Source organism: Triturus cristatus, chromosome 6 (genome assembly GCF_964204655.1).
Source record: "Triturus cristatus chromosome 6, aTriCri1.1, whole genome shotgun sequence".
In the NCBI taxonomy this organism is placed as follows: domain Eukaryota; kingdom Metazoa; phylum Chordata; class Amphibia; order Caudata; family Salamandridae; genus Triturus; species Triturus cristatus.
Genome location: NC_140589.1, coordinates 894,943,481 through 894,970,316, shown reverse-complemented (window position 1 = coordinate 894,970,316; position 26,836 = coordinate 894,943,481). Strand labels below are relative to the sequence as shown.

The window sequence follows — 26,836 nt, the reverse complement described above, 5'->3', positions numbered from 1 at the left end:
GCCACCTGGGTGCGATAAGAATCAGTGGACATCCCTCCAGCTTCATTTTGGTCAGCACTCTGGGGACCAATGGGATGGGAGTAAAAGCATAGGCATAAATCCCTGACCATAGCATCGAAATAGCATTGCCCCGAGACCCAGGGAGGGTGTACCTACTGGCATATAACCGGCATTTGGTATTGGTGACAAATAGGTCTAGAGCTGGTTTCCCCATGAAACAAATACTCTCTTCAACTGGGTTTGATTGAGTTCCCATTCGCGGCAATTGTCTGTTGCTCTGCTGAGAGCATCTGCCAGCGTGTTGTGTAGACCTGGAACATGTTCGGCTTTGAGAGAGATTCCTTGTTCTGGTGCCCAATCCCACCGTTCCTGCGCTTCTGTAGAGAGCATGAGAGATTTCGTTCCTCCCTGTTTGTTTATGTAGAACATACAGGTCGTGTTGTCCGTACAGACCAGTACGGAGAAGCCCGCTATCCTCTGAAGGAAAGCTTGTTAGGAGAGGAATATGGCCTTCAACTCCAGGCTGTTGATATGGCTTTGCTTTTGGGCATTGGACCATTTGCCTTGAATTTGAAGGTCCTGCAAATGGCCTCCCCAGCCATCCATGGAGGCATCTGTTGTCAGGATGAAATCTGGTATTTCTTGCAAGAAAGTCAAACCTTTTGAAAGGTTCGGGGTATGGTACCACCATTTCATTGATGTCTTCATGGCCGGGGTAACGTGAATGATGTCTTTGAAAGATCCTGATGTTTGAAGCCATTGCTTTTGTAATTCTTCCTGGAAAGGTCTCATTTTGAGTCTGGCAAAAGGAAACAGATCGATCGCGGACGAGCACACCCCTACCAGCGACTTGTATTTCCTCACTGAAGTTGACCCTTTTCTTGATATGTTCTTTGCCAAAAGACGTAGTTGGCTCTGCCGTTCTTACGACAAGAATGCTTTGCATTGAACTGTTTCCAGTCTGGCTCCCAGGAAAGGCACTGCTTGACTGGGGATGAAAGAGGACTTTCTGACGTTGACCATCAACCCTAGTTAGTTGAAAAGTCGTAAACAAGCATTGGTGGTCCTGGATGCTTGTTTTGACGTGGAAGCTTTTAATAGCCTATCGTCCAAGTATGGGAATACTTGGTGACCTTGAGAATGTAAAGCTGCCGCCAGCGGTGCCAGGCATTTTGTAAATATCCTGGGCACTAATATGAGGCCGATTGAGAGAACCTTGAATTGGTAATGGGTACCAGCCACTGTGAATCAGAGGAATTTTCAATGCTTCCGATGAATGGGGATGTGGAAATAAGCACCTTCCAAATCGAGGGAGGTCATGAAATCTTCTTTGTTGAGACTTTATAAAATCTAAGCCAAAGTTACCATCCTGAAAATTTGCTTCTGTTGGAATTTGTTTTACTTTCTGAGATCCAAAATTGGTCTCCATTCCCCTGACTTTTTCATAATCAAAAAGAAATGGGAATAGAAACCTCGTCCTCTTTGCAGAGCTGGAATTTTTTCTATGACTCCTTTCGCGAGCATGATCTTTGTTTCCTTCTGCAATAAGTGAAGACGAGGGGGAGGGCTTCCCCTGGGTGGCGTAGTTGGAGGTTTTTGTATAAATTCCAGTGTGTGACCGAAGGCGACCAAATACCCAACGGTCCGTTGTTATACTCTCCCATTGTTGGAGAAAACTGGATATCTTCGCATCCACAGGAGGGGAAATTGAGGGGGAAGCTGGTACCCTGGTAAAATCACTGTCTCCTTCAGTTGTCCTTGCTTTGGGTCAATGTTCTCTTTTGGCGGGGGCGGAGCTTGTTCGCGACCAAGATGGCCACTTGAGCACAGAGCTCCCACACAACGCCACAATATCCGCCACAATATTGCTCCCTGAGGCGTGAAACAGCCGCCGCGAACCCGAAATCTGCAAACAGAGTTTGCGGCAAACGGAATGCTGCCGCTCTGACTTTTGGGCGACGCGGGGCAGCGGACATCGCTGCGGCCTTGTGCGGTGCGGAAGACTGGGCCTCTAACCCCGTGCTGTAGTTACTGCCGCCCTCCTACCCTATCACGGCTGTGTGAGGCGCCCTGCGGCCGCTGAAGAGATGGGCCATCCCCCCACCCGCCCAACTGGATTGGACCCCCCGCTGCTTCCCTGCCAGTCAAAGGTGCCAATCTCTGCTGGAGACTTGTGCAGTAAATGGCATGAGAAACCCTGGTGACTTCTGTTGTCTTGTGCTTTGGCCCGCGCCAGCAACAGGGCTGTGCTGACCAAGAGCTGACCTGAGGAGGACAAGCGACGCTTCTTGGTTGCAGGGTGAGTCTGGGGGACCCGGATTGTGTCTGCAGTGCTGCCCTAAATCTCCTATGTGATTGGAATTTGGGTTGGGTACGACCCTGACTCTGGGATCAGGAGGGCACGCGTTTTTCATCTTGTGTGCCTGCGCATTGCCTTGCCCACGTTGCTGCCTGTTGAGGGCACCTGATATGTGGGTCTGCCCCTGTGGGCTCCATAGGCAGGACTGCACGGTGAGGTGGAGGTTGTGATTCTCGCTGCTGTCGGTGCTTGGCGAGTCAACGGCTTCTTCCCCCTGAGACGCACTGGGGGTGGGTCCTGATTCGGGCTGTACTTCTGGTGGTATTGAGCCTACGGCTGCGGTAGTGCTTAAACCCTATTCCCTATCAGGCTTACGTTTGGCGCTAACTTGGGACAGGGTGTCCCCATCCTGCTTTTGATGGGCTGCGCCTGAAGAGGAGCTGTTCTGCCACTCCAGTCGTGCAGTGTGACGCAGTACTCTTGCCACGCTTCGGAGAGTGGGTAGAAACCAACCATGGGCAAAGTTGACAAAACGCAGTCGAAGATCTCCTTTGAACAGAGGAGAGCCAAGGGGCGTGAGGCGGCTGTGGAGGAAGATGAGCCTATGCAGGAATTGACCCATTAGGAGTCGCGGGAGACAATCGCACTATGCTGACGGCAATGGAGAAGGGCCTGCAGGGTAGCCTATCGGCACTGGGCTCAAAGATAGACTCTCTCTTGTACCGTATCGATAGAATTTCAGAACTTCTGGACAAAGCTGCACAAAGATTAGATATGGTGGAGTGCCGCACCACAGAGGATGAAGACGCGCAAGAAACACTCTGTCGGCCACAAGCAGCTGGGGAAAGTCATGCAGGTCCTGCAGGACAAGACAGAGGACTTGGAAGCGCACTCGCGACGGAACAATCTTAGAATCACGGGCCTTCCGGAGTCCACCCAAACTGGTAACATGGAACTGTTGATTGAAAAGATGTTAGTGTCACTCCTCGGGCAGGAGACTTTTTCGTCCATGTTTGTTGTGGAGCGGGCACATCGCTCTTTGGGCCCGGGCCCGGTGCCAGGGGCGGCCCTTTGGCCCATCATCGCGAAACTCCTTAACTACCGCGACAGAAACTCTGTACTGCAAGCGTCCAGAGACAAACAGCCACTCCAATTTGAGCGTGCTACCATCTCACTATTCCCTGACTTTACTATTAAGGTTCAAGAAGCTCGTCACCAATTCGCCCCTTTTAAAAAGCAACTAAGGGACAACAACATTGACTATGCAATCCTCTACCCCGCCAGACTCTGGGTTAATTGTGAGGGCCAGTCACATATTTTCACAGATCTAAAGGCCCTACAGAGGGCCATGAAAGACTGGGCTAGAGACAATCAGCACAGCCCGGCACGGCCTCTGCTGGATGAGGCAGCGGGAGGTGTACAGGAGGAGTAGGACTGACAAGAAGGCTCAGTCCCGCGCAGATAAGAGGGGTTTTTTGCTGGGTCTGATGCGGGAGATGATATGGCAACTTAACGGTTTTAGCTCTATTGTTGTTTGTACGTGCCTTATGTATATGGTGTGGTCACAGCTCAAGTTTGATGGGGGTGAGGATGTGTACTTAAATAGGGAGTGTACCAGAAAATGTAATTTTTGCCTCTGGAGCACACAACTCAAGGGCGATGTGGGGGCGGAGGCCACCTGAGATTTCTTTCAGTTTGTTTGGGAAGCGTGCCACCTCTGCCCGCGAGTGTTATGCACTCTGGGGACATTGCTTTGAGGGGGGCTGGGGTCCTCCTGGTGTTCTATTGATGCTGAAGTATCTGTTGGTATTCTTTGATGCTATGTGGGAGGTCTGTTTTTTTGTTCGTCGTCCAGTCTGTGTTGGGGTTGGCCTGGCATGGGAGGGGGGTAGGGTGGGAAGGAGCCTAAAGTTGTGCTGCATTACTCGAAGGCACAACATGCACTATACAGGAATGATGCATATACCGCTATTTTATAGCTGACACTAGCGATATAGATACGACGGATTTGATCGCGTCTACTCACACGCCCCGCAGGGTTGATGCACATGGCTCCCTACGTGCACTTACATGGAATGTGTGCGGTCTAGATGACCATAGGAAACTTCGGAAAATATTAGCGTACCTGAACAGCACGATATAGATATTGCACTCTTGCACGAAACCCACCTTCCTCTCTCCAGTCAGCTATTTCGTACTAAAGATTTGCAAGGGAACATACATGCTGCTGGTTTCACTACACACTCTAGGGGAGTACTCACATGGGTCTGTCCTAGGTCTTCCTTTACTCTGCAGCCCTTACATACAGATGTTCATGGCAGGTTTGTGATATCCAGTTGCAGGAACAGGGGGCTGGATCTATTGGTTGTTAACGTATATGGACCCAACTATGATATTCCTGACTTCTATACAAACTTGTTCGGCAGAGTGCAGGCTCTTGAATGTGAACAGCAGCTATGGGGTGGTGATTTTAACTTGACGTTGAACCCAGAATATGACAGCTCAGGAGGCCCGACTAGATGCGCTACAGCTTCGGCTCGCGATCTTGCTGCAGCTATGACGCAGGCAGACTTTTGCGATGTCTGGAGACAGCGTTTCCCCGACAAAGGGGGGTTCACCCACTATACGGCTTTTCATGGCCTGCACACACGTATCGACTACTGGCTAGCATCCAGACAGCTGTACAATCAGGTGCGTGCCTGCGAGGTGCTTCCACGTACATTCTCAGACCATTCCCTGGTTTTGGTTGTAATCGCCACTCCCACGAGGAGACTGTGATAAAGTGCCATCTTTCTTGCATGGTATGCCCCCACTTTTTGCTGAATGTACTTTGACTGAGTGTGCCCTGGACTCCTGCCAATCAGGACCTATGTTCCTTCCCTAAACAAAAACCTCAAAACCAAATTGGCAAACCCTGGACACATGTCAGTTCCTGGTAAGTGGTACCCTAGGTACCCAGGGCCTTGTGACCAGGGAAGGCCTCTAAGGGCTGCAGCACTCATTGTGCCACCCTTAGAGGCCCTGTACCCTAACACACACACACTGCACTGGCAGGCTGAGTGTCTGGGTACAAGACAAAACAGAGAGACGACATGCCACACATCCCTGTGTGCCATGCCCACAACCTACACTGCCCTGGCATACATCAGCCACCCCTCTAGCTGGGTGCCCTATGCCAGTGGTTTGGGCACAGAGACAGGAGCCCTGTGCCCCTACAGTACCCAGGTCTATTCCTTGGCCCTGTAAGTGCAGTGCTGCCATTTAAGAGTACATGGTGATGGGAGCTGGTCAAACACGAACTCCACAGCACCATAATGGCAGCACTGAAGACTGAAGTTTGGTATCGAATTGCTCAGCACGTTAAATCCACACTGATGCCAGTGTGGGATTTAATGTACCAAACACCACAGAGGGCATCTTAGAGAGGCCCCCTGAAACCTAACCTACAATCCGCGTCTGTTCTGAGGCTGCCTAGGCTGCCACACAGCAGACATGTTGCTGGACCCCTGGGTAGGAGAGCCCCTGCTCTCCTCGGTCTGCACCAATGCACATCCGGGGCAAGGTGCTAAATCTCCTCCCCCAGGATGGGCAGGGGGAAGCTTCAAAGGCATGCCGCCTCTGTGAGCTTCCACAGGCCACTGCAACCCCCCACTCTGGCTGGAAGCTTGGCCGGAAACCCCAAATAAGGACAGGGGATGTGCCAGCCTGCCAACCCCACCCCTCAGGTGGGGGAGGCAAAGTGAAGCACATCTCTGGGCTCTCGCCATCTTGAAGATGGGGAGCCCTGCCCAATCAGGATTAGGCTACTGCCCCCCTCCCACAGGAGAGAGGCAGAATAGGGGGTGTACCCACCCCAGGACAAGGACCCTTTGGACCCTGCCATTCACCTACCTGTAACGCCCCTAAATCTAGTATTTAGGGGCACCCTGAACCTTCCTTCCCCAGATTCCAGATTCAAAACTACAAAGAGCAAGAAGAAAGAAGACCTGCCCTGCAGCTGCTGAAAAGAGGAAGACACCAACTGCTTTGGCCCCAGCCCTACCGGCCGGTCGACCCTCAAACCTGCTCCTGCTCCAACCCGGCATCTCTTGTGGCCAGCAACCTCACAAACCCTGGCTACCTTTTGACTCTAAACCCCTGGGACTCCCATGAGTAGCGGCTCTACTCAAAACCTACTTCTAATCCCTGGCAGCAGCCCGGAACCGCGAACCCAGCACACTCTGCACCAGCCAAGCCGTGCCGGTGCCGGAGTGAACAAAGACCACGAGGACGACCCCACGGCGACTGTGACCCTGAGTCCGGCACCCAAGGACCTCCCTCGACACTCCTGAAGAAGCCTGCAGCCTAAGAACCAGGTGCCCCCCCAACCGCGATCAACAGAGGGTAAGATTTCCCGATACCAAAAGGCACCCCGGCGCCCCGCGGCCCCCTGTGCCCCCCTGTGCCCAATCCCGGGGTACCTACCTATCCTCCAACTACCCAACTTACCTCTCGAAGTGGTGGTGGCACCTGAAGAGTCCTCGTCCCCAAGCTTGCAGTCTTTTTCTAAATCGGAGATTTGCCATTGAAATCAATTGAGAGCCCGAAGGCTCAAAAGCACTCTGCACCCAGCCGCCCGAGTGGCCCTGGCAGTGAAAACTCTACACCTACCTACTTCCCCACTTGCCCTGAGTAAGTGACCAGGAGCCCAGCTCCCACAGCCAGTCAGCAGCAACCAACCAAGGCCCCCCTATCCCTCATAGGATAACATTGGGCCTAACTCTCTCTGCACCCGGCCGCCCTAGAGCCGCTGAGGGTGAACCAACTGTACCTACCTGACCCTGGGGGACCCCTGAGTCTATGCCCAGAACCTCAACTCTGCCAGTCGAGTGCTTACCCTTAAACCGCAGACTCTATTTTCCTCATAGGGTAACATTGACTGGCTTTTTCCCGAAATTTCTTCTAAGTGTGGACTTTTCAAATCTTAAAATATTCACCAAAAAATCAGCCGAGTAACGAAAACGAAATTACTCACCTGCTCTTATGTGAGCTCCCAGTGCTGGATCTTGGTGCCCAGCACTGACTCTGAAAAATACTTACAACTGTACTTACCTGTAACCCAATTTTCTTCAGTAGGAAACCATTGACTGTTTTTCTGTGAAATTTCTTCTAAGTGTCGATTTCTGCAATCATTAAATATTCTTCAAAAATCTTATAATATCTGAAAACGTAATTACTTACCTGTTTTGGATAAAGGTCCCAGTACTGAGTCTAGGCACCCAGTACTGGATTACAGAAGTAACGAGAACCTACTGTACCTGTAACCTGAATTTTCTTCCATAGGGAATAATTAACTGTTTTCTTTGAAATATTTTCTAAGTGTCAACTTTTAAAATAGCTAAATATTGTTTAAAAATCATTACAGTAAATAAGTCGACTTTCATCACTTGATTCTGAGTACTGACCCAGGACTGAATCTAGGATCCAGTCCTGGAATTCCAAAAGTAATCTAAAAAGTAATCTGTGGCACATAACTTGAATTTTCCATTGAGCTCAATGCATCGTTGTGTTTAAAAATAGTTGCCTATTGCAACCACTTGTAGCTGTTTACAAAAGTCAATTGCATATTGCAAAAGTATTTATATGAAACATCTCATTCTGAGAAAGTGTATTTTAAATCCAAGTGTTGGTTCTAAAATAAAACAAGCATATATTTTTTATATATAAACCATTGGCCTAGAGTTCAGTATTGAGTGTGTGAGACCATTTGCTGACTGAGTGTGTACAACAAATGCTTTACACTGTCCTCTGATACGGCCTTACTGCTCGACCAAGCTACCACTTTACAGAGTAAGGTTGTATCTAACTTTAACCTCTGTCAAACCCTGGGGGACTGTGGACTCTGTACACCCTGTACCTATTAAGGAACAGTATATACAGAGCCACTTTCTCACAGTCATTCTTGTGTCTCCGGACTGGGCTCGAAGAGTTACGTATCCCGAGCTATTCAGCATGGCTATCGATCAACCGATCTGACTGCCTCTTCGGGAGGATCTTTTGTCGCAGCAACAGGGGACGGTACTCCACCTGAACCTGTCCAGCCTCCACCTCTTTGCGTGGAGATTGAGCGGCGGCAGTTGACGTCTTTTGACCTTCCTCCCGAAGTTTGTGATGTAATCTTGCCAGCCAGACGTCCCCCCCACTAAGACAGTATACGCCTGCAGGTGGAATAAGTTTGTGGCATGGTGCACAGCAAAGGCTGTGGATCCCCTTTCTGCCCCTCTGTCAGAGGTCCTTCTATTCCTTCTTTCTTTGGCCCAGTGGGCTCTGCTCTGGGCACTATCAAGGGCTATCTCTCGGCCATTACAGCCTTTTTACAGCTTCCAGATCAGCCTTCCCTTTTCAAGTCCCCTGTTATATAGAATAGATTCTTAAAAGGCATTACCCATCTTTTCCCTCCGGTTCCTCTCACAATGCCTCAGTGGGACTTGAACCTGGTTCTGACATATCTCTAATGCGCTCCCTTTGAGCCACTTCACAACTGTCCTCTTCGTCGTCTCACTTTAAAGACAGCTCTCCTGGTAGTCATCACCTCTGCCAGAAGAGTGAGTGAGCTCCAGGCTCTTTCTTCTAAACCTCCTTTTCTCTCTGTCCATTCGGACAATGTGGTTCTAAGGACTCGTCCATCTTTTCTGCCGAAGGGTGTCACTGCCTTTCACATCGGGCAGACGATCACTTTGCCCACCTTCTTTCCACCTCTTCATCCCTCAAAAGAGGAAGAGAGGCTCCAGCGTCTGGACCCAAAACATGCGCTCTCATTCTACCTGAACCGCACACAACAGTTCCGGGTGAATGACCAGCTCTTTGTTGGCTACGTGGGCGCCAAGAAAGGTCGGGCCGTGCAGAAGTGGACCATCTCTCGGTGGGTCGTTCTGTGCATAAAGGCTTGTTATTCTTTGACTAAAAAGGAGCCACTGTTGGGGCTGCGCGCTCGTTCTACCAGGGCGACGGCAGCCACTACTGCTTTGGGACAGGGAGTTCCCTTGCATGACATCTGTCAGGCAGATACATGGGCCTCGCTGCACACGTTTACCAAGCACTACTGCCTTGACAGCCAAGGCCGAAGAGACGGCTTCTTTGGCCGTTCTGTTCTTCAGGACTTTCTGGTTTGATCTTGGTTTGCAGACCCACCGCCGGGGTTGGTATTTCTGGGTTATCTATTCTAAGGTAAGGAATCTATCACTACGTGTTTCTTTCAGATGCTCAAGTTACTTACCTTCAGTAACGCTATATCTGTAAGAAACATTAGTAGTGATAGATCCCTTACCGCCCCACCCATCCTCCCTGTTCTGCGAACTGATTTCTAGGGTTAAGGTCATCCCTTTCATGGTCCTAGTTTCATGGCACCAGTGGCCAGTTTCTTGCATGGCTCTGCGTTCCTGACGCGGAAAGTCGTGTACAGAACTGATGTCAGTGCGCGTGGGTGCGTCTAAGTAGCTCCAGCGACGTCATCTCTGCGCCAACGACGCACATGGAGCCGCACGACGACGCCTACCGACGCGCAGGGCTACTGCTGACGAAAACTTTCCGGATCCAGTCTGATGCCTGGGGGTAATTCTAAGGTAAGGAATCTATCACTACTAATGTTTCTTACAGATATATCGTTACCGAAGGTAAGTAACTTGTGCTTTAGTGAAAGAACACAGGCCCTAGGAACCTGATTGGCAGAGCCCTAGAGCACACCAAGAAAAAGTGCATCAGTAGTCTGGCAAAAAGTGTGGGGGGTGGGTTACTGCAACAGAAACCCACTTTCCTACATCCGCCTCTCCCACTCATTCCATGAGTGGTTTGAAAACTCCAACGTCCCTGACGCTAATCCTAATTGCTCCCACATGGGCACATTAACCATGGTTCACAACCTTATTGGAACTCTCAGTAGTCCCTCATAAAAAACTACGTCTTTCACACAGTCTCCTCACCCACAGCCATGGCGAGATAAGACACCCAGATCCCAGTCAACTCAATCTATCGATCTGGCACCTGAAGTCCTAGAGTTTGGCTATCTAAATCTACCGCCAGACTGTATGAATATCATCAAGGAAGCTAGGCGTCCTACCATAAGAGCCTGCTAGGCAGCCAAGTGGAAGCGGTTTGTCATTTACTGTAACAACAACCATATCAACCCGCTTCATGCTTCGGTACAAAACATTATATGCTATTTGTTACATTTACAACGTTCCAGTTTAGCATACATATCTACCCGCTTACATCTTGCTGCAATGGCTGCTTTCCTCCAAAATAGACCGCATCGGTCTCTTTTTCGAGTACTTGTCATTAAAGCATTTATGGAAGGACTCAAAAGAGTTACTACACCAAGACGTCCACCTGCCCCAGTGTGAAATCTCAATATTGTTCTTACCAGACTGATGGGTCCACTCTTTGAACCATTACACAGATGTGAACTTCAATTTCTTACATGGGAAGTGGCTTTTCTAGTTGCTATCACATCACTTAGAAGAGTCAGTGAGATACAGGCATTAACCATAGAAGAACCTTTTTTTGCAGATGCACCAAAACAAAGCAGTTCTTAGAACCAACCTTAAATTCCTTCCTAAACTCATTTCTGCCTTTCACATTAATCAATCGGTTGAGGTACCGGTTTTCTTCCCTCAACCAGATTCAGTGGCAGAATGTGTTCTGCACAAACTAGATGTCAAATGAGCATTGCTGTATTACATTGAAAGGACAAAACCTTTCCGTAACACCAATCAGCTTTTTGTAGCCTTTGCACCACCACACAAGGGCAATGCCATATCAAAATCAGGTATTGCATGGTGGATTGTTAAGTGTATTCAGATATTTTATGCAAAGGCTAAACGAACATTATCAGTTCCCCCTAGATCACACTCTACACGTAAACTGGGAGCTTCCATGGCTTTCTTAGGGAATGTACCCATAGACGACATATGCAAAGCGGCAACATGGTCTACCCCTCACACATTCACAAAACACTATTCAGTGGATGTGTTAGCAGCACAACTAGCTAGAGTAGGCCAGGCAGTTTTACGTACACTATTTCAGACAACTGCAACAGCTATAGGTTAACCACTGCTTTGGGAGATAACTGCTGTATAGTCTATGCACAAGCATATGATCTACAGGTCCAATGCCTCGAACGGAAAATGCTACTTACCAGTATGCATCTGTTCTTAGCATTGTGAGAAAGTGCCATCTTTCTTGCATGGTATGCTCCCACTTTTTGCTGAATTGCTGAATGTACTTTGACTGAGTGTGCCCTGGGCTCCTGCCAATCCGGTGCCCAGGGCCTATGTGCCTTCCCTAAAAACTGTGCTGAAACCTAAAACCCAAATTGGCAAACCCTGGCCACATGTCAGCCCCTGGTAAATGGTATCCTAGGTACCCAGGGCCTTGTGACCAGGGAAGGCCTCTAAGGGCTGCAGCACTTATTGTGCCACCCTTAGAGGCCCTGTACCCTGACACAAACACACTGCCCTTGCAGGCTGAGTGTCTGGGTATAGGACAAAACAGAGAGTCAACATGGCACACATCCCTGTGTGCCATGCCCACATACATCATGCCCTTGCATACATCAGCCACCCCTCTAGCTGGGTGCCCTATGCCAGTGGTGTGGGTACAGGAGCATGAGCCCTGTGCCCCTACAGTACCCAGGTCCATTCCTGGGCACTGTAAGTGCAGTGCTGCCATTTAAGAGTATATGGCGCTGTGAGATAGTCAAACACAAACTCCACAGCACCATGATGGCTCCACTGAAGACTGAGAAGTTTGGTATCGAACTTCTGTAGTAGGGGATCTCTGTGTATAGTCATAATCTATGAATCTATGAATAATCCCCGCCCATGTGCGGGGACCCCGGAGCAATCAAAAATATCTCTTAAGCTGTCCCGCATTTGCAAACCTGCAAAGACACTTAAGAGACAGACAAAATAATACAGCCTAATCACAACAAGGCTGCACTGGCCAGCACTTCCTCTGAAGTGAACACAAAAGCCAAAATAAAGTTTAAATGTCATTTTTATTCACATTTGACATGTTCCTTTATTATCTCACACTCCCTTCACCAAAATCCCTTTAAACAACAGAGAGGAAGGGGTGGACAGACAAGCCCTATAGGCTGTCATTATGTGTCTGCTAAAGGGATACCGTGCCTTTAAGAAACTCTCCAGAGACCCCCGGTATCCCAGGATGCACAGCCAACCCAAGTTACTTTGTTCTTTTTTCCGGCTCCTGCTGGCAGGACCCTGGAGCATTAGCTCTTCATTTTTTGAGCTTTTATTCATTTTGAGTGATTTTTTTTCTGGATTTGAAGTTTCATTCGACGTCTTTGGCCTTTCTCTACATTCTGCTGTGGTTTTTTGGCAGAATTTCTGCAGTTTGCTTGCCTCTATAGCATCGGATTTGAACACCTGTTTAGCAAGTGCTTTGACTGCGGTAGGTCATAAAGGCCAAAGCTGAAGCTCACAGAGTTTGTCTTCTGTGCTTGCCTGTGTCTTATGTTTGACACCTGTTTAGGCTTCTTCTTCAGCCCCTGGGTAAGGAGAGGGTAGGTCCTCTACCACGTCCCATGCTGTGGCCTCGGGGGTTTTCCCCAGCCGGTCAGCATCGAGGACGGCGACGTCGAGAGCAGGTGTGACGCCAATGCTCTCAGTCGACCCAAGAACAGGCCCACGTCAAGGAGGCTGCTGAGCCATGACGTCGAGAGCCATGACGTCGAGAGCCATGACGTCGAGAGCCATGACGTCGAGAGCCATGACGTCGAGAGCCATGACGTCGAGAGCCATGACGTCGAGAGCCATGACGTCGAGAGCCATGACGTCGAGAGCCATGACGTCGAGAGCCATGACGTCGAGAGCCATGACGTCGAGAGCCATGACGTCGAGAGCCATGACGTCGAGAGCCATGACGTCGAGAGCCATGACGTCGAGAGCCATGACGTCGAGAGCCATGACGTCGAGAGCCATGACGTCGAGAGCCATGACGTCGAGAGCCATGACGTCGAGAGCCATGACGTCGAGAGCCATGACGTCGAGAGCCATGACGTCGACGCTGAGGCTTGGCGTCGACGCTGAGGCTTGGCGCCGACGCTGAGGCTTGACGCCGACGCTGAGGCTTGACGTCGACGCTGAGGCTTGACGTCGACGCTGAGGCTTGACGTCGACGCTGAGGCTTGACGTCGACGCTGAGGCTTGACGTCGACGCTGAGGCTTGACGTCGACGCTGAGGCTTGACGTCGACGCTGAGGCTTGACGTCGACGCTGAGGCTTGACGTCGACGCTGAGGCTTGACGTCGACGCTGAGGCTTGACGTCGACGCTGAGGCTTGACGTCGACGCTGAGGCTTGACGTCGACTCTGATGCTTGCCGTCGATACTTGACGTCGACGCTGATGCTTGACTTCGACGCTGATGCTGGGCGTCGACGCTGCGGCTTGACGTCGACGCTGATGCTGGGCGTCGACGCTGGTGCTTGACGTCGACGCTGAGGCTTGACGTCGACGCTGAGGCTTGACGTCGACGCTGAGGCTTGACGTCGACGCTGAGGCTTGACGTCGACGCTGAGGCTTGACGTCGACGCTGGTGCTTGGCGTCGACGCTGGTGCTTGGCGTCGACGCTGGTGCTTGGCGTCGACGCTGGTGCTTGGCGTCGACGCTTGGCGTCGACGCTTGATGTCGATGAGATGCCTGCCGTCGGTGCGATGCTTGACGTTGGTCCGAGGCTTGACGTCGATGCATGGCTGGACGTCGATGCATGGCTGGACGTCGATGCCTTGCTTGACGTCGAGACGATGCTTGACGTCGAGACGCTTGGCGTCGCGGCGCAGTGATGCTTGACGTCGATCGCCGTCGAGGCGCGGTGATGCTCGACGTCAGGGTGCAGACGGAGGTTCGACACCGCTGTGGTGGTGCCGTCGCAGTGCTGATGACGTCGCAGTAATGGTGAGGTCATGGGTGACGTCGAGGGGTCATTACTGGCGCTCGATGGCTAGGTCCGGTTCTGGACCTCGCTCTGTTGTGGGCCTACCATCATAGGCGGGGACTTCGTTTTCCCGGCAGCGTCGACTCTCGACGCTGAGCTGGCGCCGAGGGACCCTTCGGAGTCTGGGGCTACTGACACGTGGTCCGCTCGGAAGCGCGGGACTTTGGTCCCCTCGCTTAGCAGTGTCTGCGTACCGGCTCACCATCTTGGTCGCCTCCTGCTCCGCCCCCACGGGTGATACCACGGGGATGCCGCAGAATTCTCTCCGGCTCATCTCCCACTCACCAGGGGGCCTGTGGCGCCTCGGCCGGCGACCCCCCCACCCCCCCCCCCCCCTCCGTGGAATCTTGATGTCCCTAGCACGAGGTCTCGTGTGGGGGCGTCGGTCCCATGGATCCGCTGTCTTCCATAAGGTCCCGTCGTCACCGTTATGGAAGTTCTCGGGTCAGGCATGCCAGGGGGGCCTCTTACGGGGAGAGGTGCTCTCCTGTTCTTACGAACCTCTGGCTGGGCCGTTGTGGTGATCCCTGTGTGCGTTCCTTCACCGACGTGTGGATCTCCGGCCCAGAGACAGGGATAGTCTACAGGGCATGATGGTTGCGGATATATATATATATTCTTAGGCTCTGCAGCAGATGTTTCGCTTCAGGCGCATCCCGGGCTTTGCCGTGGGTTTGTTCTACGGCGACGTTCTTGTCTTCGACGGAATCTCTGCAGCCTGCGCAGCAGTGTGTTTCTACTCTCCTTCTCTGCCGCAATTCTTGTGCTCCCATGCGGATAGCGAGGCGCCATTGAGTCATTTTGGGGCTGACCGCCGTGCAACTCTCCCGGTTTCCCTCCAGCGCTCCCTCCACCTCACTCGCGCTCTGTGCGCGAGTTGTAGAAGGAGGCCACCTCCATCTTCCAGTAAAGGAAGATAGACTCTGCTCCTCTGGGACGGACTGGACAGGGATGGTACTCACCTTTCCTTCTAGCGTGCAAGGGAGACATGACCGAGTTTGGACCCACGTTCGGCGGGCGACAAGCCGACTCGTGGGATCAAAGAGTAGTACATTCCGGTGGGGGTCTCTGCATTAGGTTTCCCCTCAACCTCCTCAGGGTGACTGACTATGCAGCGGGGAAAATATCGCGAGTTCCTGTTTTTCACAGTGGGCAACGGCCATTATCATTGCTTTGTGCCTCCTTTCGGCCTGCAGCCGTGGTGGCTGCGCATATGAGAGTCACAGTGGCTTTGTCTCTCCGTTTCTGAACGGCTGGTTGATCAAGGCAGCTACTTTCAGGTAGCTCGCCGGCATTTCACTTGGACTCTCTCTCTCTCTCTCTCTCTCTCTCTCTCTCTCTCTCTCTCTCTCTCTCGCTCTCTCTCTCTCTTACTTCGTTTGGGCCTCCGCACCGACCTCACAAGGTCTGTCGTGACTCAACGGCTGTGTGCCCTTCGGAGGGGAGACGCTCTTCGATCCTTCGTAGGGCTCGAGTTCTTGTATTATTACCCTCCCCCCCCCCACCCCCCCCCCCCCAACGGTGGGGCAGGTCTCGTCTCTGACGATTGGTTGGTCAGGGCGCACTCCTTTCAGAAGCGCAAGCGCACTCCCTCCAGACGTGCGTTCTCTTGAACAAGCTGGGGTGGCACGTCACCATGTCCAAGTCGGTCCCGGCGCCGTTCCAGTGCATATAGTACGTGGCGGCCTCCATCTCTACGCTGTCAGTAAGCGTGTCTCCTTCGGCGGAAAGACGATGGTCACTCCTTCGGTAGGCTCAGGCCCTTGTGACCGCTCCATCGGAGGGGCTTGTGACGACGAGATTCGGCTGTCGCTGCATGCTCTTCAGTCGCTGCAGTGGTGGTGTTCGGGGGACAATCTCCTCAGTCGGGCCCTCTTCACAGGGGGTATGGTCGCAGACGGAGATGACTTACCACATCAACTTTTTGGGAAACTCAGAGCAGTACCCTTGGCCCTGCAGGCGTTCCATTCCTCCTTCAAGGCAGACTCCCTGCTCGTTCAGACGGACAATCCTACTTCCATGTATTGCATCTACAAGCAGGGGGGCTCCCGTTCACGCATGCTGTCTCGGGAGGTGCAGGCCATCTGGTATTTGCTAGTGACCAGGAACCTACCGATCACGGCTACCCATTGGCTGGGAGTGCAGAATGCCCAAGCCGTTGCGCTCAGCAGGCTCGTTCACGAGAATCACGAGAGGGTGCTAAACGGCGACGTGCTGATAGACGTCTTCGCAGAGTGGGGCTCCCCGGATGTCGATCTGTTCGCTCGGGCAGAAGACAGCAGAGGCTGCGACTTCGCGTCCAGGTACTTCCGACCAGGGACGCTGGGGAAAGCTCTCTGGATCAGCTGGTCTAACGGCTTTCTCTACGCCTTTCCACCCTTTCCCCTGATATCGGCGGTGCTGATCGAGCTGTCGCGATCCAGAGCCAGGATGATCCTTTTGGTTCTGGAGGGGTCGAGGCACTGGTGGTTAACCGACCTTCTTCACCGGTCTGTTATTCCACACAGGCGCCTGCCATGTCGGCCGGACCTTCTCACGAGGTTCGGATGACAGATGGTACCCCCGATCTCTTGTCCTGGAGTTTGGCAGCCTGGCTCCTGAGTTAGTGCAATATGGACACTTGATTCTGCCTCGGGACTGTATGGATATACTGAAAGATGCAAAGAGACCGTCTACGAGAAATTCTTCTGCCTATAAGTGGAAGAGATTTTGCTTATGGTGCAAGGCAAAGGACGTTGACCCTACATCCTGTAGAGAAGATGCTATTCTGCCTTATCTGCTGCAGTTGGCTCCCTCTGGGCTTAATTTTCAGTCTATCAGGGTTCGTCTCGCAGCTTTGACTGCGTAGAGAAAGGGCCCTTCCCAAACCTCATTTTTCCACATGCCTGTGGTTACGGATTTTTTGGAAGGTTCGCGTAAGGTGTTCCTCCCTGTTAGACGACCTTCTCCACCATGGGTGTTGACTGTGGTGTTGTCCAGATAATGAGGGAGCCTTTTTGAGCCTATTCATAAGGCCTCCTTGCAGTATTTGTCCTGGAAGGCTGTTTCTCCTTGTGGCGATTACATCAGCCAGGAGAGTAGGTGAGATTCAGGCTCTGTGTTTTTAAGAGCCGTATACTGTATTCCATGCTTCTAAAGTGGTACTGCGTACTCAGCCTAAGTTTTTACCTACAGTGATATCTGATTTCCATGTGAACCAAATGATAACTTTGCCTACGTTTTTTCAGCATCCCTTCTCTCCGGCGGAGAGGTCTCTGCGTTCACTTGCTGTGCGTAGGGTGTTGACCTTCTATCTCGATAAGACAAAAGGCATCCGCAGGTCGGATCCACTGTTGGTGAATTATGGTTCGGTAAGAACTGGTCTAGCTACCTCTACACGGTCCCTCTCCGGATGGATTGTGTCCTGTATTCAGCTTTGTTATCAGAAAGCTAATAAGACGTTAGGGGGTAAGCCTACAGCACATTCGACTAGAGGCAAAGCAGCGACTGCAGCTTTGCTTCAGAATGTTCCAATTGCTGACATTTGTAATGCTGCCACCTGGAAGTCGGTCCATACGTTTTCAAAGCATTACTGCCTGGATTCTGATGCTAGGGCAGATGCGCAGGTTGGACGGGCTTCGCTGAGGAATTTGTTTGCACAGTAATTTGTTGGTGTCTGGGTTTTTACTCCACCGCTGTTTGTTGGTTGGGATGGGCTTGCCATTCTATTCATAGATTATGACTATACACAGAGATCCCCTACTACAGAAGGAGTAGTTTCTTACCTGTAACTCCAGTTCTGTAGTAGGGGTATCTCTGTTATAGTCATAAGCGACCCTCCCTCCTCCCCGGTGGAGTAACCTGACGGTATCAGGCCTGTTGTTATACACCTTCAAAAAGAACTGAAAGTAACTTGGGTTGGCTGTGCATCCTGGGATACCGGGGGTCTCTGGAGAGTTTCTTAAAGGCACGGTATCCCTTTAGCAGACACATAATGACAGCCTATAGGGCTTGTCTGTCCACCCCTTCCTCTCTGTTGTTTAAAGGGATTTTGGTGAAGGGAGTGTGAGATAATAAAGGAACATGTCAAATGTGAATAAAAATGACATTTAAACTTTATTTTGGCTTTTGTGTTCACTTCAGAGGAAGTGCTGGCCAGTGCAGCCTTGTTGTGATTAGGCTGTATTATTTTGTCTGTCTCTTAAGTGTCTTTGCAGGTTTGCAAATGCGGGACAGCTTAAGAGATATTTTTGATTGCTCCGGGGTCCCCGCACATGGGCGGGGATTATTCATAGATTCATAGATTATGACTATAACAGAGATACCCCTACTACAGAACTGGAGTTACAGGTAAGAAACTACTCCTTCTCAGCACATTAAACCCGCACTGATGCCAGTGCAGGATTTAATGTACAATGCACAACAGAGGGCATCTTAGAGATGCCCCCTGAACCTAACCTACAATCCACGTCTGGTCTGAGGGGCTGCCACACAACAGACATGTTGCTGGACCCCTGGGTAGAGTGCCATCCGCTCTCCTCGGCCTGCAACAATGCACATCCTGGGCGAGGCGCTAGGTCTCCTCTCCCAGGATGGGCAGGGCAAGCTTCAAAGGCATGCCGCCTTTGTGAGCTTCTCCAGGCCACTTGCTGTACTCAGCAACTGGCCCCTACCGGTTCCAAAATCCCACTCTGGCAGGAAGACTGGCCGGAAACCCCAAGGAAGGACAGGGGGTGTGCGAGCCTCTGCCAACCCCACCCCTCAGGTGGGGGAGGCGAGGTGAAGCACATCTCTGGGCTCTCGCCATCTTGAAGATGGGGAGCCCTTCCCAATCAGGACTAGGCCACTGCCCCCCTCCCACAGGAGAGTGGCAGGATAGGGGGTGTACCCACCCCAGGGCAGTGACCCAGTGGTCCCTGCCCTTTACCTACCTGTAACGCCCCTAAATTTAGTATTTAGGGGCACCCTGATCCTTCCTTCCTTAGATCCAGATTCCGAAACCGCAAAGAAGATCAAGAAGAAAGAAGACCTGCCGTGCAGCTGCTAACAAGAGGAAGACACCAACTGCTTTGGCCCCAGCCAACCGGCCTGTCGACCCTCGAACCTGCTCCTGCTAAGTCCCGGCACCTCCCGTGGCCAGCAACCTCACAAACCCCGGAGGACCTGGCTACCTTGTGACTCTGAGCATCTGGGACTCCCACAAGCAGTGGCACTGCTCAAAGCAAGTAACTGACCCCTGGCATCAGCCAGGAACCGCAAACTGTGCACCCGCCAAGCCTGGCCTGTGCTGGAGTGGACAAAGACCACGAGGACATCCCCCGGTGACTGTGACCCTGAATCCGGCACCCAAGGACCCACCTCGAAGCTCCGGGCGACGCTTGCAGCCTCAGAACCAGGGATCCCCCCCCACCCGTTGATCAACAGAGGGTAAGATTACCCGACACCAAAAGGCACCCCTGCACCCGGCGCCCTGCGGCCCTCTGTGCCCAACTCCTGGGTACCTACCTATCCTCCAACTTACCTCTCGAAGTGGTGATGGCACCTGAAGATTCTTCGTCCCCGAGCTTGCAGCCTTTATTCGTTCTTGAACTTCTCCATTGCAATCCATTGATCGCCCGACGGCTCAAAAGCACCCTGCACCCAGCCACCCGAGTGGCCCTGGCAGTGCAACTTCTACTCTAACCTACTTCCCCATTTGCCCTGAGCATGTGACCAGGAGCCCAGCTCCCAAAGCCATGTGGCCTGCTAGCCAGCAGCCACCAACCACAGGCACCCTGCCTCCCATAGCATAACATTCGGCATACCTCACTCTGCACCCAGCTGCCCCTGTGCCGCTGAAGGTGTAACAACTGTACTTACCTGAACCTGGGAGACCCCTGAGTCTATGCCCAGCACCTTAACTCTGGCAGTCGAGTACTTACCCAAAAGCCGATAACTCACTTTTCTTCCATAGGGTAACATTGGCTTGTTTTACTTGAAAATTCTTCAAAGTGTGGAGTTTCTAAACTTTAAAATATTCACCTAAAATCAACCGAGTAACTAAATAAAAAATACTCACCTGCTATTAGGAGAGATCCCAGTGCTGGATCTTGGTGCCCAGCACTGACCCTGAAAAGTAATTACAAAAATACTTACCGCTAACTCAATTTTCTCCCTTAGGAAACCATTGACTGTTTTTCTGTGAAATTTCTTGTGAGTGTCGATTTTGCAAACTACAAATATTGTTAAAAAAATCGTACCAACTGTATAAACATAACTACTTACCTATTTTAGATAGATGTCCCAGTACTGAGCCTAGGAGCCCAGCACTGGATTACAAAAGTAACGAGAACATACTTTACCTGCAACTTGAATTTCCTTCCATCGGATAACATTGCCTGTTTTTTGCTGAAAAAGTTTCTAAGTGTCGATTTTGCAAACTTACAAATATTCGTTAAAAATCGCCTGTATGACCTAAACGCATTCTCTCAACTGCTTACAGGCGGTACACTAGTGCTGGATCCAGGATCCAACACTGAGCTAGAAAAAGTAAAAATAACCCCATTTACCTGCTAAGTGAATTTCCTCCCATAGGATAACATTGGTGATTTCATTAGAAAAAGTTTCTAAGGGTCAACTTTTAAAATACGAAAATATTGCTTAAAAATTACAACAGTAACCAAATCGTGTTTACTCACCTGTTTCAAGAAACTGTCCCAGGACTGAATCTAGGATCCAGTCCTGGAGTTAGAAAAGTAATCCTAAAAGTAATCAATAGCATTTAACTTGAAATTCCCATTGAGCTCAATGTATTATTGTGTTTGAAATTGTGTTGCCTATTGCAACAAACTGTAACTATTGCATTCAGAAGTCAATTGCCTCTTGCAAAGTATTTAACTAAAGCATCTCATTCTGAGAAAGTATATTTTGATACCTATTGTTGGTTCTAAAATAAAACAACCATATATTTGTATATACAAACCATTGGCCTAGAGTTCAGTTCTTGAGTGTGTGAGACAATTTGCTGACTGAGTGTGTACAACAAATGCTTTACACTGTCCTCTGATACTGCCTTACTGCTCGACCAAGCTACCACTTTAGAGAGTAAGGTTATTTCTAACTTTAGCCTCTGCCAAACCTGTGGGGACTGTGGACTCTGTGCAAACACTGTGCAAACACTGTACCTATTTGGGAACAGTATATACAGAGCCATTTTCCTACAAGCATGTAGAGCTGTAGAGTCATATGCTCCCACCCGCCTCCCTGGGTATTTATACCTGTTGCAGTTACATCTTACTTAAATACATATATTCATTCTAACTACTCTTACTGGCTCCATTATCACCCTCTGCGGGGAAACAATCTAATAATGGAGTTGATGTCCATGCGCACTATCACGTAAGGGAGGAGTCACCTACCTCGTGACTGGAAAGACTTCTTCGAAGAAAAAACAAAGTGCAAACATCCGGACCCAACACTAGATGGCGATCTATGCACAAGCATATGACTCTACAGCTCTACATTCCAAGAACAGATGCATACTGGTAAGTAGTATTTTCCATTTTGAGATTGGTTTATGTGATGTTTTCGAAACCCCCCGAAATATGACCCCTAAACCCTAGAGCTAGCATTCATTATCAGCAGCCCCAGATATCCCATAGAATGTTGAGTCCAGTCAAGGTTAGTCCTCTGACCAACCACTCAAAAATGTATCTAGATTTTATCATTCATCTGCAATACAGATTTAATCTTACAAGGTTTTGGTTAGCCACAGCTCACTTTTTGGTAGCTTTTCTATGTCAAGGAGACTCGTCGGATAAGCTTATGCCATGTCCTGGTGATAATCTGTCCAAACAAAGCACCCTGCACTTTGTATTATTTGGTTCACTTTACAAAACAAGAAGAGCAAGATTTTTACTCCCACTATTGAGAAAGCAGCGTCCCTGTACCTATAGAGAAGGTTTTCGATAACTGTATTCATTAGTCGCTATTGACAACTGCACTGCAGTTGTGAACTTTATAAGGGGTGCCCTTGCAATCAGAAAGAGATATGGGTAAAGACTGTTATAGAGTGACTTGCATTGAAATTTTTATTTTAAGTGTCACAAATATCTTTTAAGGAACTAATTGTGATAAGCTGGTAATGTCTCAATTTCATGTCATGTTGTAGTCTTAATTTTGTTTTCATATCTCCTAAACCTGGTATGCAGTTGGGTTTGATTTTATAATACTTTTTACGAGTGTACCTCACTTTTAAGTTTTGCTGTGTATTTGATTATGTGCCTCTATGAATTGCTTGATGAATCGTTCAAATACTCTTGATGATGATGAATTGCTGGGAGACAGGCACTAGCATAATTGTATCTATTTAGGTTTTATTATCTAATTTTTAAAAAATATTCTTAACCATTGCAAGTGCGTATTTTTATCCCACCTATCCCAGTTATTTGTTTTGAGCTGCCAATACTAGAAAATAACATAGATAATCCGGGTGACATAGCGGACCCTTAAGGAGTCCATGTTTAAGGACACTCTTTTTGAGGTTTTCGTTTCTTTGGTTTAGGTCTTAGTATTGTGGTAGCACTTTGACAATCTATGGATCATGACTGAAATGTACCTTTATATTTATACTGTTATGAGCTGTGATTCGTACCTATCCAGTATATATATATTTATAATGTTTTTGCACTGTGCACTTTGATGGTTCATTGAACCGAAATAAAGACGATTGATTGACAGTCTTTAGCAATTAGAATTGATCATCTCTGAAGATATGCCATTTATTGTTTGAGCAATCTGTTACAATTGTCTTGTAAGAAAATTAGTGTAGCAATTTCCTAGATAAATGGAATGTTTGAAGTGATCTTCAGCTAAAAAAGTTAGGAGCATTAGGTGAAGAACGACATGTCTCACTGTGAGTCAAACTTTGTAACACCAGTATTAACTGGGCTTTCTACCTGTTGCTGTATTGTTATTCAGAAAGTAAATGAGACCGGATATGTTTAGGTAGAAAAGTTTACAATTCTTTTTACCTTACTCCTAAAATTAGATGCCGTTGGCACCAGCTGTTCCTGCTGTTAATTTGATCCCGCCAGTGTTCCCGCTCTCTATGTCAGTCCCTCCTCCAGGTTACGTGATGCCTCCTCCCCCATTTCTGCGACCTGCATTTGACCCCTCACAACCTCCACCTGGTAAGTCACTCTTTTGCCACACTGCAAGAGTTGCAAACTAATTTGAAGGCGGCATTTTCCATAAGTCATTTTAATGAGTTTGTTAATGCGCGAGTTACTACATTTGTTAAAAACATATTCCTTTTTTAAATGTTGGCATTAAAGAGATTGCAGTCATTTATCTAATTGAGCAAGCAAAGAGCAATGATTGCATTCCGTGGTTCAGATTTATTGGATTGAATTGAAATTGCATTGATATAGCGCTTACTACTCTGAGATGCGTTGAAGTGCTTTGAGGTGAGAAGCACGCTACCCAAGGGTCCAAAGTTAGTGGTCAGTCCATTAGTTATTGGGGTTAGTCTTGCATGCTTAAGGAAACCCATTCCATGCATTTACTCCAGGTTCTTGGTAGTGCATTAGTGTCTTAGGTGTGATGATTATAGGAGGCTATGTGGCAAGCAACTGCTTGCTGAAATTAATCAATATGTAATGTCTTCCAAAAAAAGGGCTTAAGACAGATTAGCAAGAGATTTAGGTAAGTTATACAGGAAAGCAGTGCAGAACATGGAAGGGAAGCAGCGGTATAATCAAAATAAATAGGAAAAAGTACAATAAAAAAAATAAAAATCCAATGTCAGTTTTTCATGCAAGATTTTATGGAATAATAGATGATGTAGATATTTGTGCAAAAGCATGCAATCTGGAAATGTACTTCTGTGGAAAAATGTTTTAAATTCTGACCTTAAGGAATGTGGTGTTTTCCATGTGTGGCTTTAAATACACATGCTTAGCATAAGTCTGTCATCTAGTGTTGGGCTCGGAAGTGTGCAAGTTGTTTTTCTTCGAAGAAGTCTTTCAAGCCTTGAGGTGTAGTGACTCCTCCCCTTGCTTGCAGTGTGCATCGTCTTCTACTCCATTGTTAGAGGATTTTTTTTTTCTTCCGCCATCAGGATTGGCCGTGTGCTCCTCTGCTGTGTCTTGCTGAAAATCTAGCATTTAGGCCTCTAACGTTTGTGTTATGAATCTCGGTTACTTAAAATTTACACCGGTTGTCTGTCAACGCGCTCCAGCCGACCTTTGCCCGGTAGGCCTTTGCTCTTCAGGGGGGATCCTTATTTTTCATTTTACGTTCACGTTCTGCCCATCCTGTGATGGAACGGATACCTTTTCGTTTTTGCCCACGCTGCCATGTCAAGTTTACACATATCAACCAACATTTGGTGTGTAACTTGTGCCTGTCTCCGGATCATCAGGAATCCATCTGTGAGGGGTGCAAGTGCTTCCGAACAAAGACGACACTGCGCGATCGACGCGCAAGATGCCTTGAAATGTTCAGATGCACAGTTGACACTCCAGACGTTTTTGGATCCCAAGATTATCACCAAGAGGCACAAGCTCTGGTCAGGGCAGCAGATGAGGGCTCTTTCTCCCCTGGTGACAGTTCGGGGTCCGAACTCGAAATTGAGGACGTTCCACCTGGTCAAACAGTGAGTACTGTGCCCTTCCATCCTGACCACAGTCTCAACAAAGCATCCCAAAGGGTCAGCAGTCTGGTTTAGACCAACCGAAGCCTTCGTACAGGCCACCACTGCTTTTGGGCCATGGTTAGCACCGAAGAGCTGTACCGGTAACACCTAGCCCCGCTCACCCCCCAAACAGCCTAAAGCCCATGTCCAGCAGTCATCGGCTTCAAGTCAAGACTCTTAATCGAAAGCCCTGGCACCAAAACATAGGGGACCTCGGCACTGAAATCAAGTACCTCGGCAGTGAAATGAAATACCTCAACACTGAAACCATCCGCATCAAAAACTGCTTAGGTCAAAAAGTCACATACTTTAGCCAAACTGAAAACCAGCTCCAAAACTATGGAATTGATGCGTGAAAGGTTAAAAGAACATCTTATGGCAGACAAAAACAACTGCTGATTCACCCAGACACTGGTAGAATCATGGCTGTGCCTCCACAAACTAAGGAAAATCTAGCAAAGTGGCAGTTGACTTTTGAGGAAGCAGTGAACAGCCCTGCCCATCAAAGCACAGACAAAAGGGTGGGTAAGAACATCAATCCACCACCCATTAGCCCACCACCAGTGACACCAAGGGCATACACTGCCACATTCACCTCCGTCAGACTCGCACTACTCTGAGGGTTCTATCTGAAAGAAACACGTTAGTTAGATTCCTCACCTTAGAATTTCCCCAGGCGTCAGGCTGGATCCGGAAAGATTTTTGTAGCAATACCCCTTGCGCGTTGGTAGGTGTCGTCTGCGGCTCCGCGTCCGGCGTCATGCGCCGGAATGACGTCGTCAAAGTACTTAAACACCGCCCTCGCGCACTGACGTCAGTTCTTCTTTTTTCCGCGCGAGTAAGCGCCGATCCGGGCAGAGCTTACCCCTGGTCATTTTTTGACTAACATTTTGACTCCTTTTGGTCTATCGACTCGACTCTGGTGCCGGTAGGATGCCTGGTTTCAAGGCCTGTGAAGCCTGTCATCGCCTGATGTCGGTGACGGATCACCATCGCCGGTGCCTGTATTGCCTGGGGCCCGACTATGACGCGGAGTCGTGCCTCGATTACAAGGCCTTGACGTCTAAAGCTAGACGGGAGCGGTCCCGTAAGCTTCTCGAGCTTCGCCACTCGGCTCCGCGTCACTCTCGGTCCCGGTCCAGGAGGAGGTCCAAGGACCGCTCGCGGAGCCGCAGCCATCGTCATCGCTCGTCGGGGTCTTCGGGTAAGTCGAAGCTCTCCAAGAAGTCCAAGAGACGACATCGCTCTTAGGACTCCCCTCGCCGGTCGCCCGACTCGGCTGAGCCGCAGGAGTCGCGTCCGTCCCCATACCCGCCGGTCACTGGGACAGCGCAACTCCAGCGGAGGTCAGTGCCTTCCTCTCGGCCATGAGGAGCCTGACTTTGCCGTCGACGCCTGCCGGCGCGCCTTCGGGCCCCGCAGGCTCGACTGGGCGACCACGCGTGCCGGCGGCTCCAGCTCCGGCGTCGTCAACGGCTCCGGCCTCGACGCCGCAGGTCCCCGAGGGATCCAGGCCTGGATCTCAGTCGGCGCCGGTCGACCTCAAGACGACGCCGACACCAGTTCCACCTCCGGCACCGTCTCTGGACGACGCCGTTACCCGGTTCAGCCCCGGTCCGGACCCGGCGCCGCACCCGACTTCGATGGATGACAATTTCATATACCGTCCGGCTCCGATCGTTCCTCCTGTTTATCAGGAATCGGATGATGGGGGCGACTGGGAGGGGTCTGAGGACCCTATGGCCCTCCAGGGTCAACTTGCACAGGACTGGGCAGACGAACTGGGGGATGCCAGTGGTCTGGACACTTCGCCGGACGCTGGCTTCATCTCTCCTCCGACTGTGGCCTCGGAGGAGGGTGCAGCTTTTTCAGTGGTGCTGCGCAAGGCGG

At 50.0% G+C, this 26,836-nt stretch overlaps 1 protein-coding gene across 2 annotated transcripts in view; it reads left to right on the top strand.

The window, feature by feature from the left end:
• SCAF8 (SR-related CTD associated factor 8) overlaps positions 1 to 26,836 on the top strand; it is a 1,763,249-nt gene that overhangs the window by 813,195 nt on the left and 923,218 nt on the right. For both annotated transcript variants that reach the window (XR_014963046.1, XM_085611536.1), the window contains exon 18: positions 23,300 to 23,441. Coding sequence is in view for 1 of the 2 variants with exons in the window: in XM_085611536.1 (XP_085467662.1) it covers positions 23,300 to 23,441 (142 nt within the window). In the remaining variant the exon portion in view is untranslated. The remainder of the gene's footprint in view (positions 1 to 23,299; positions 23,442 to 26,836) is intronic.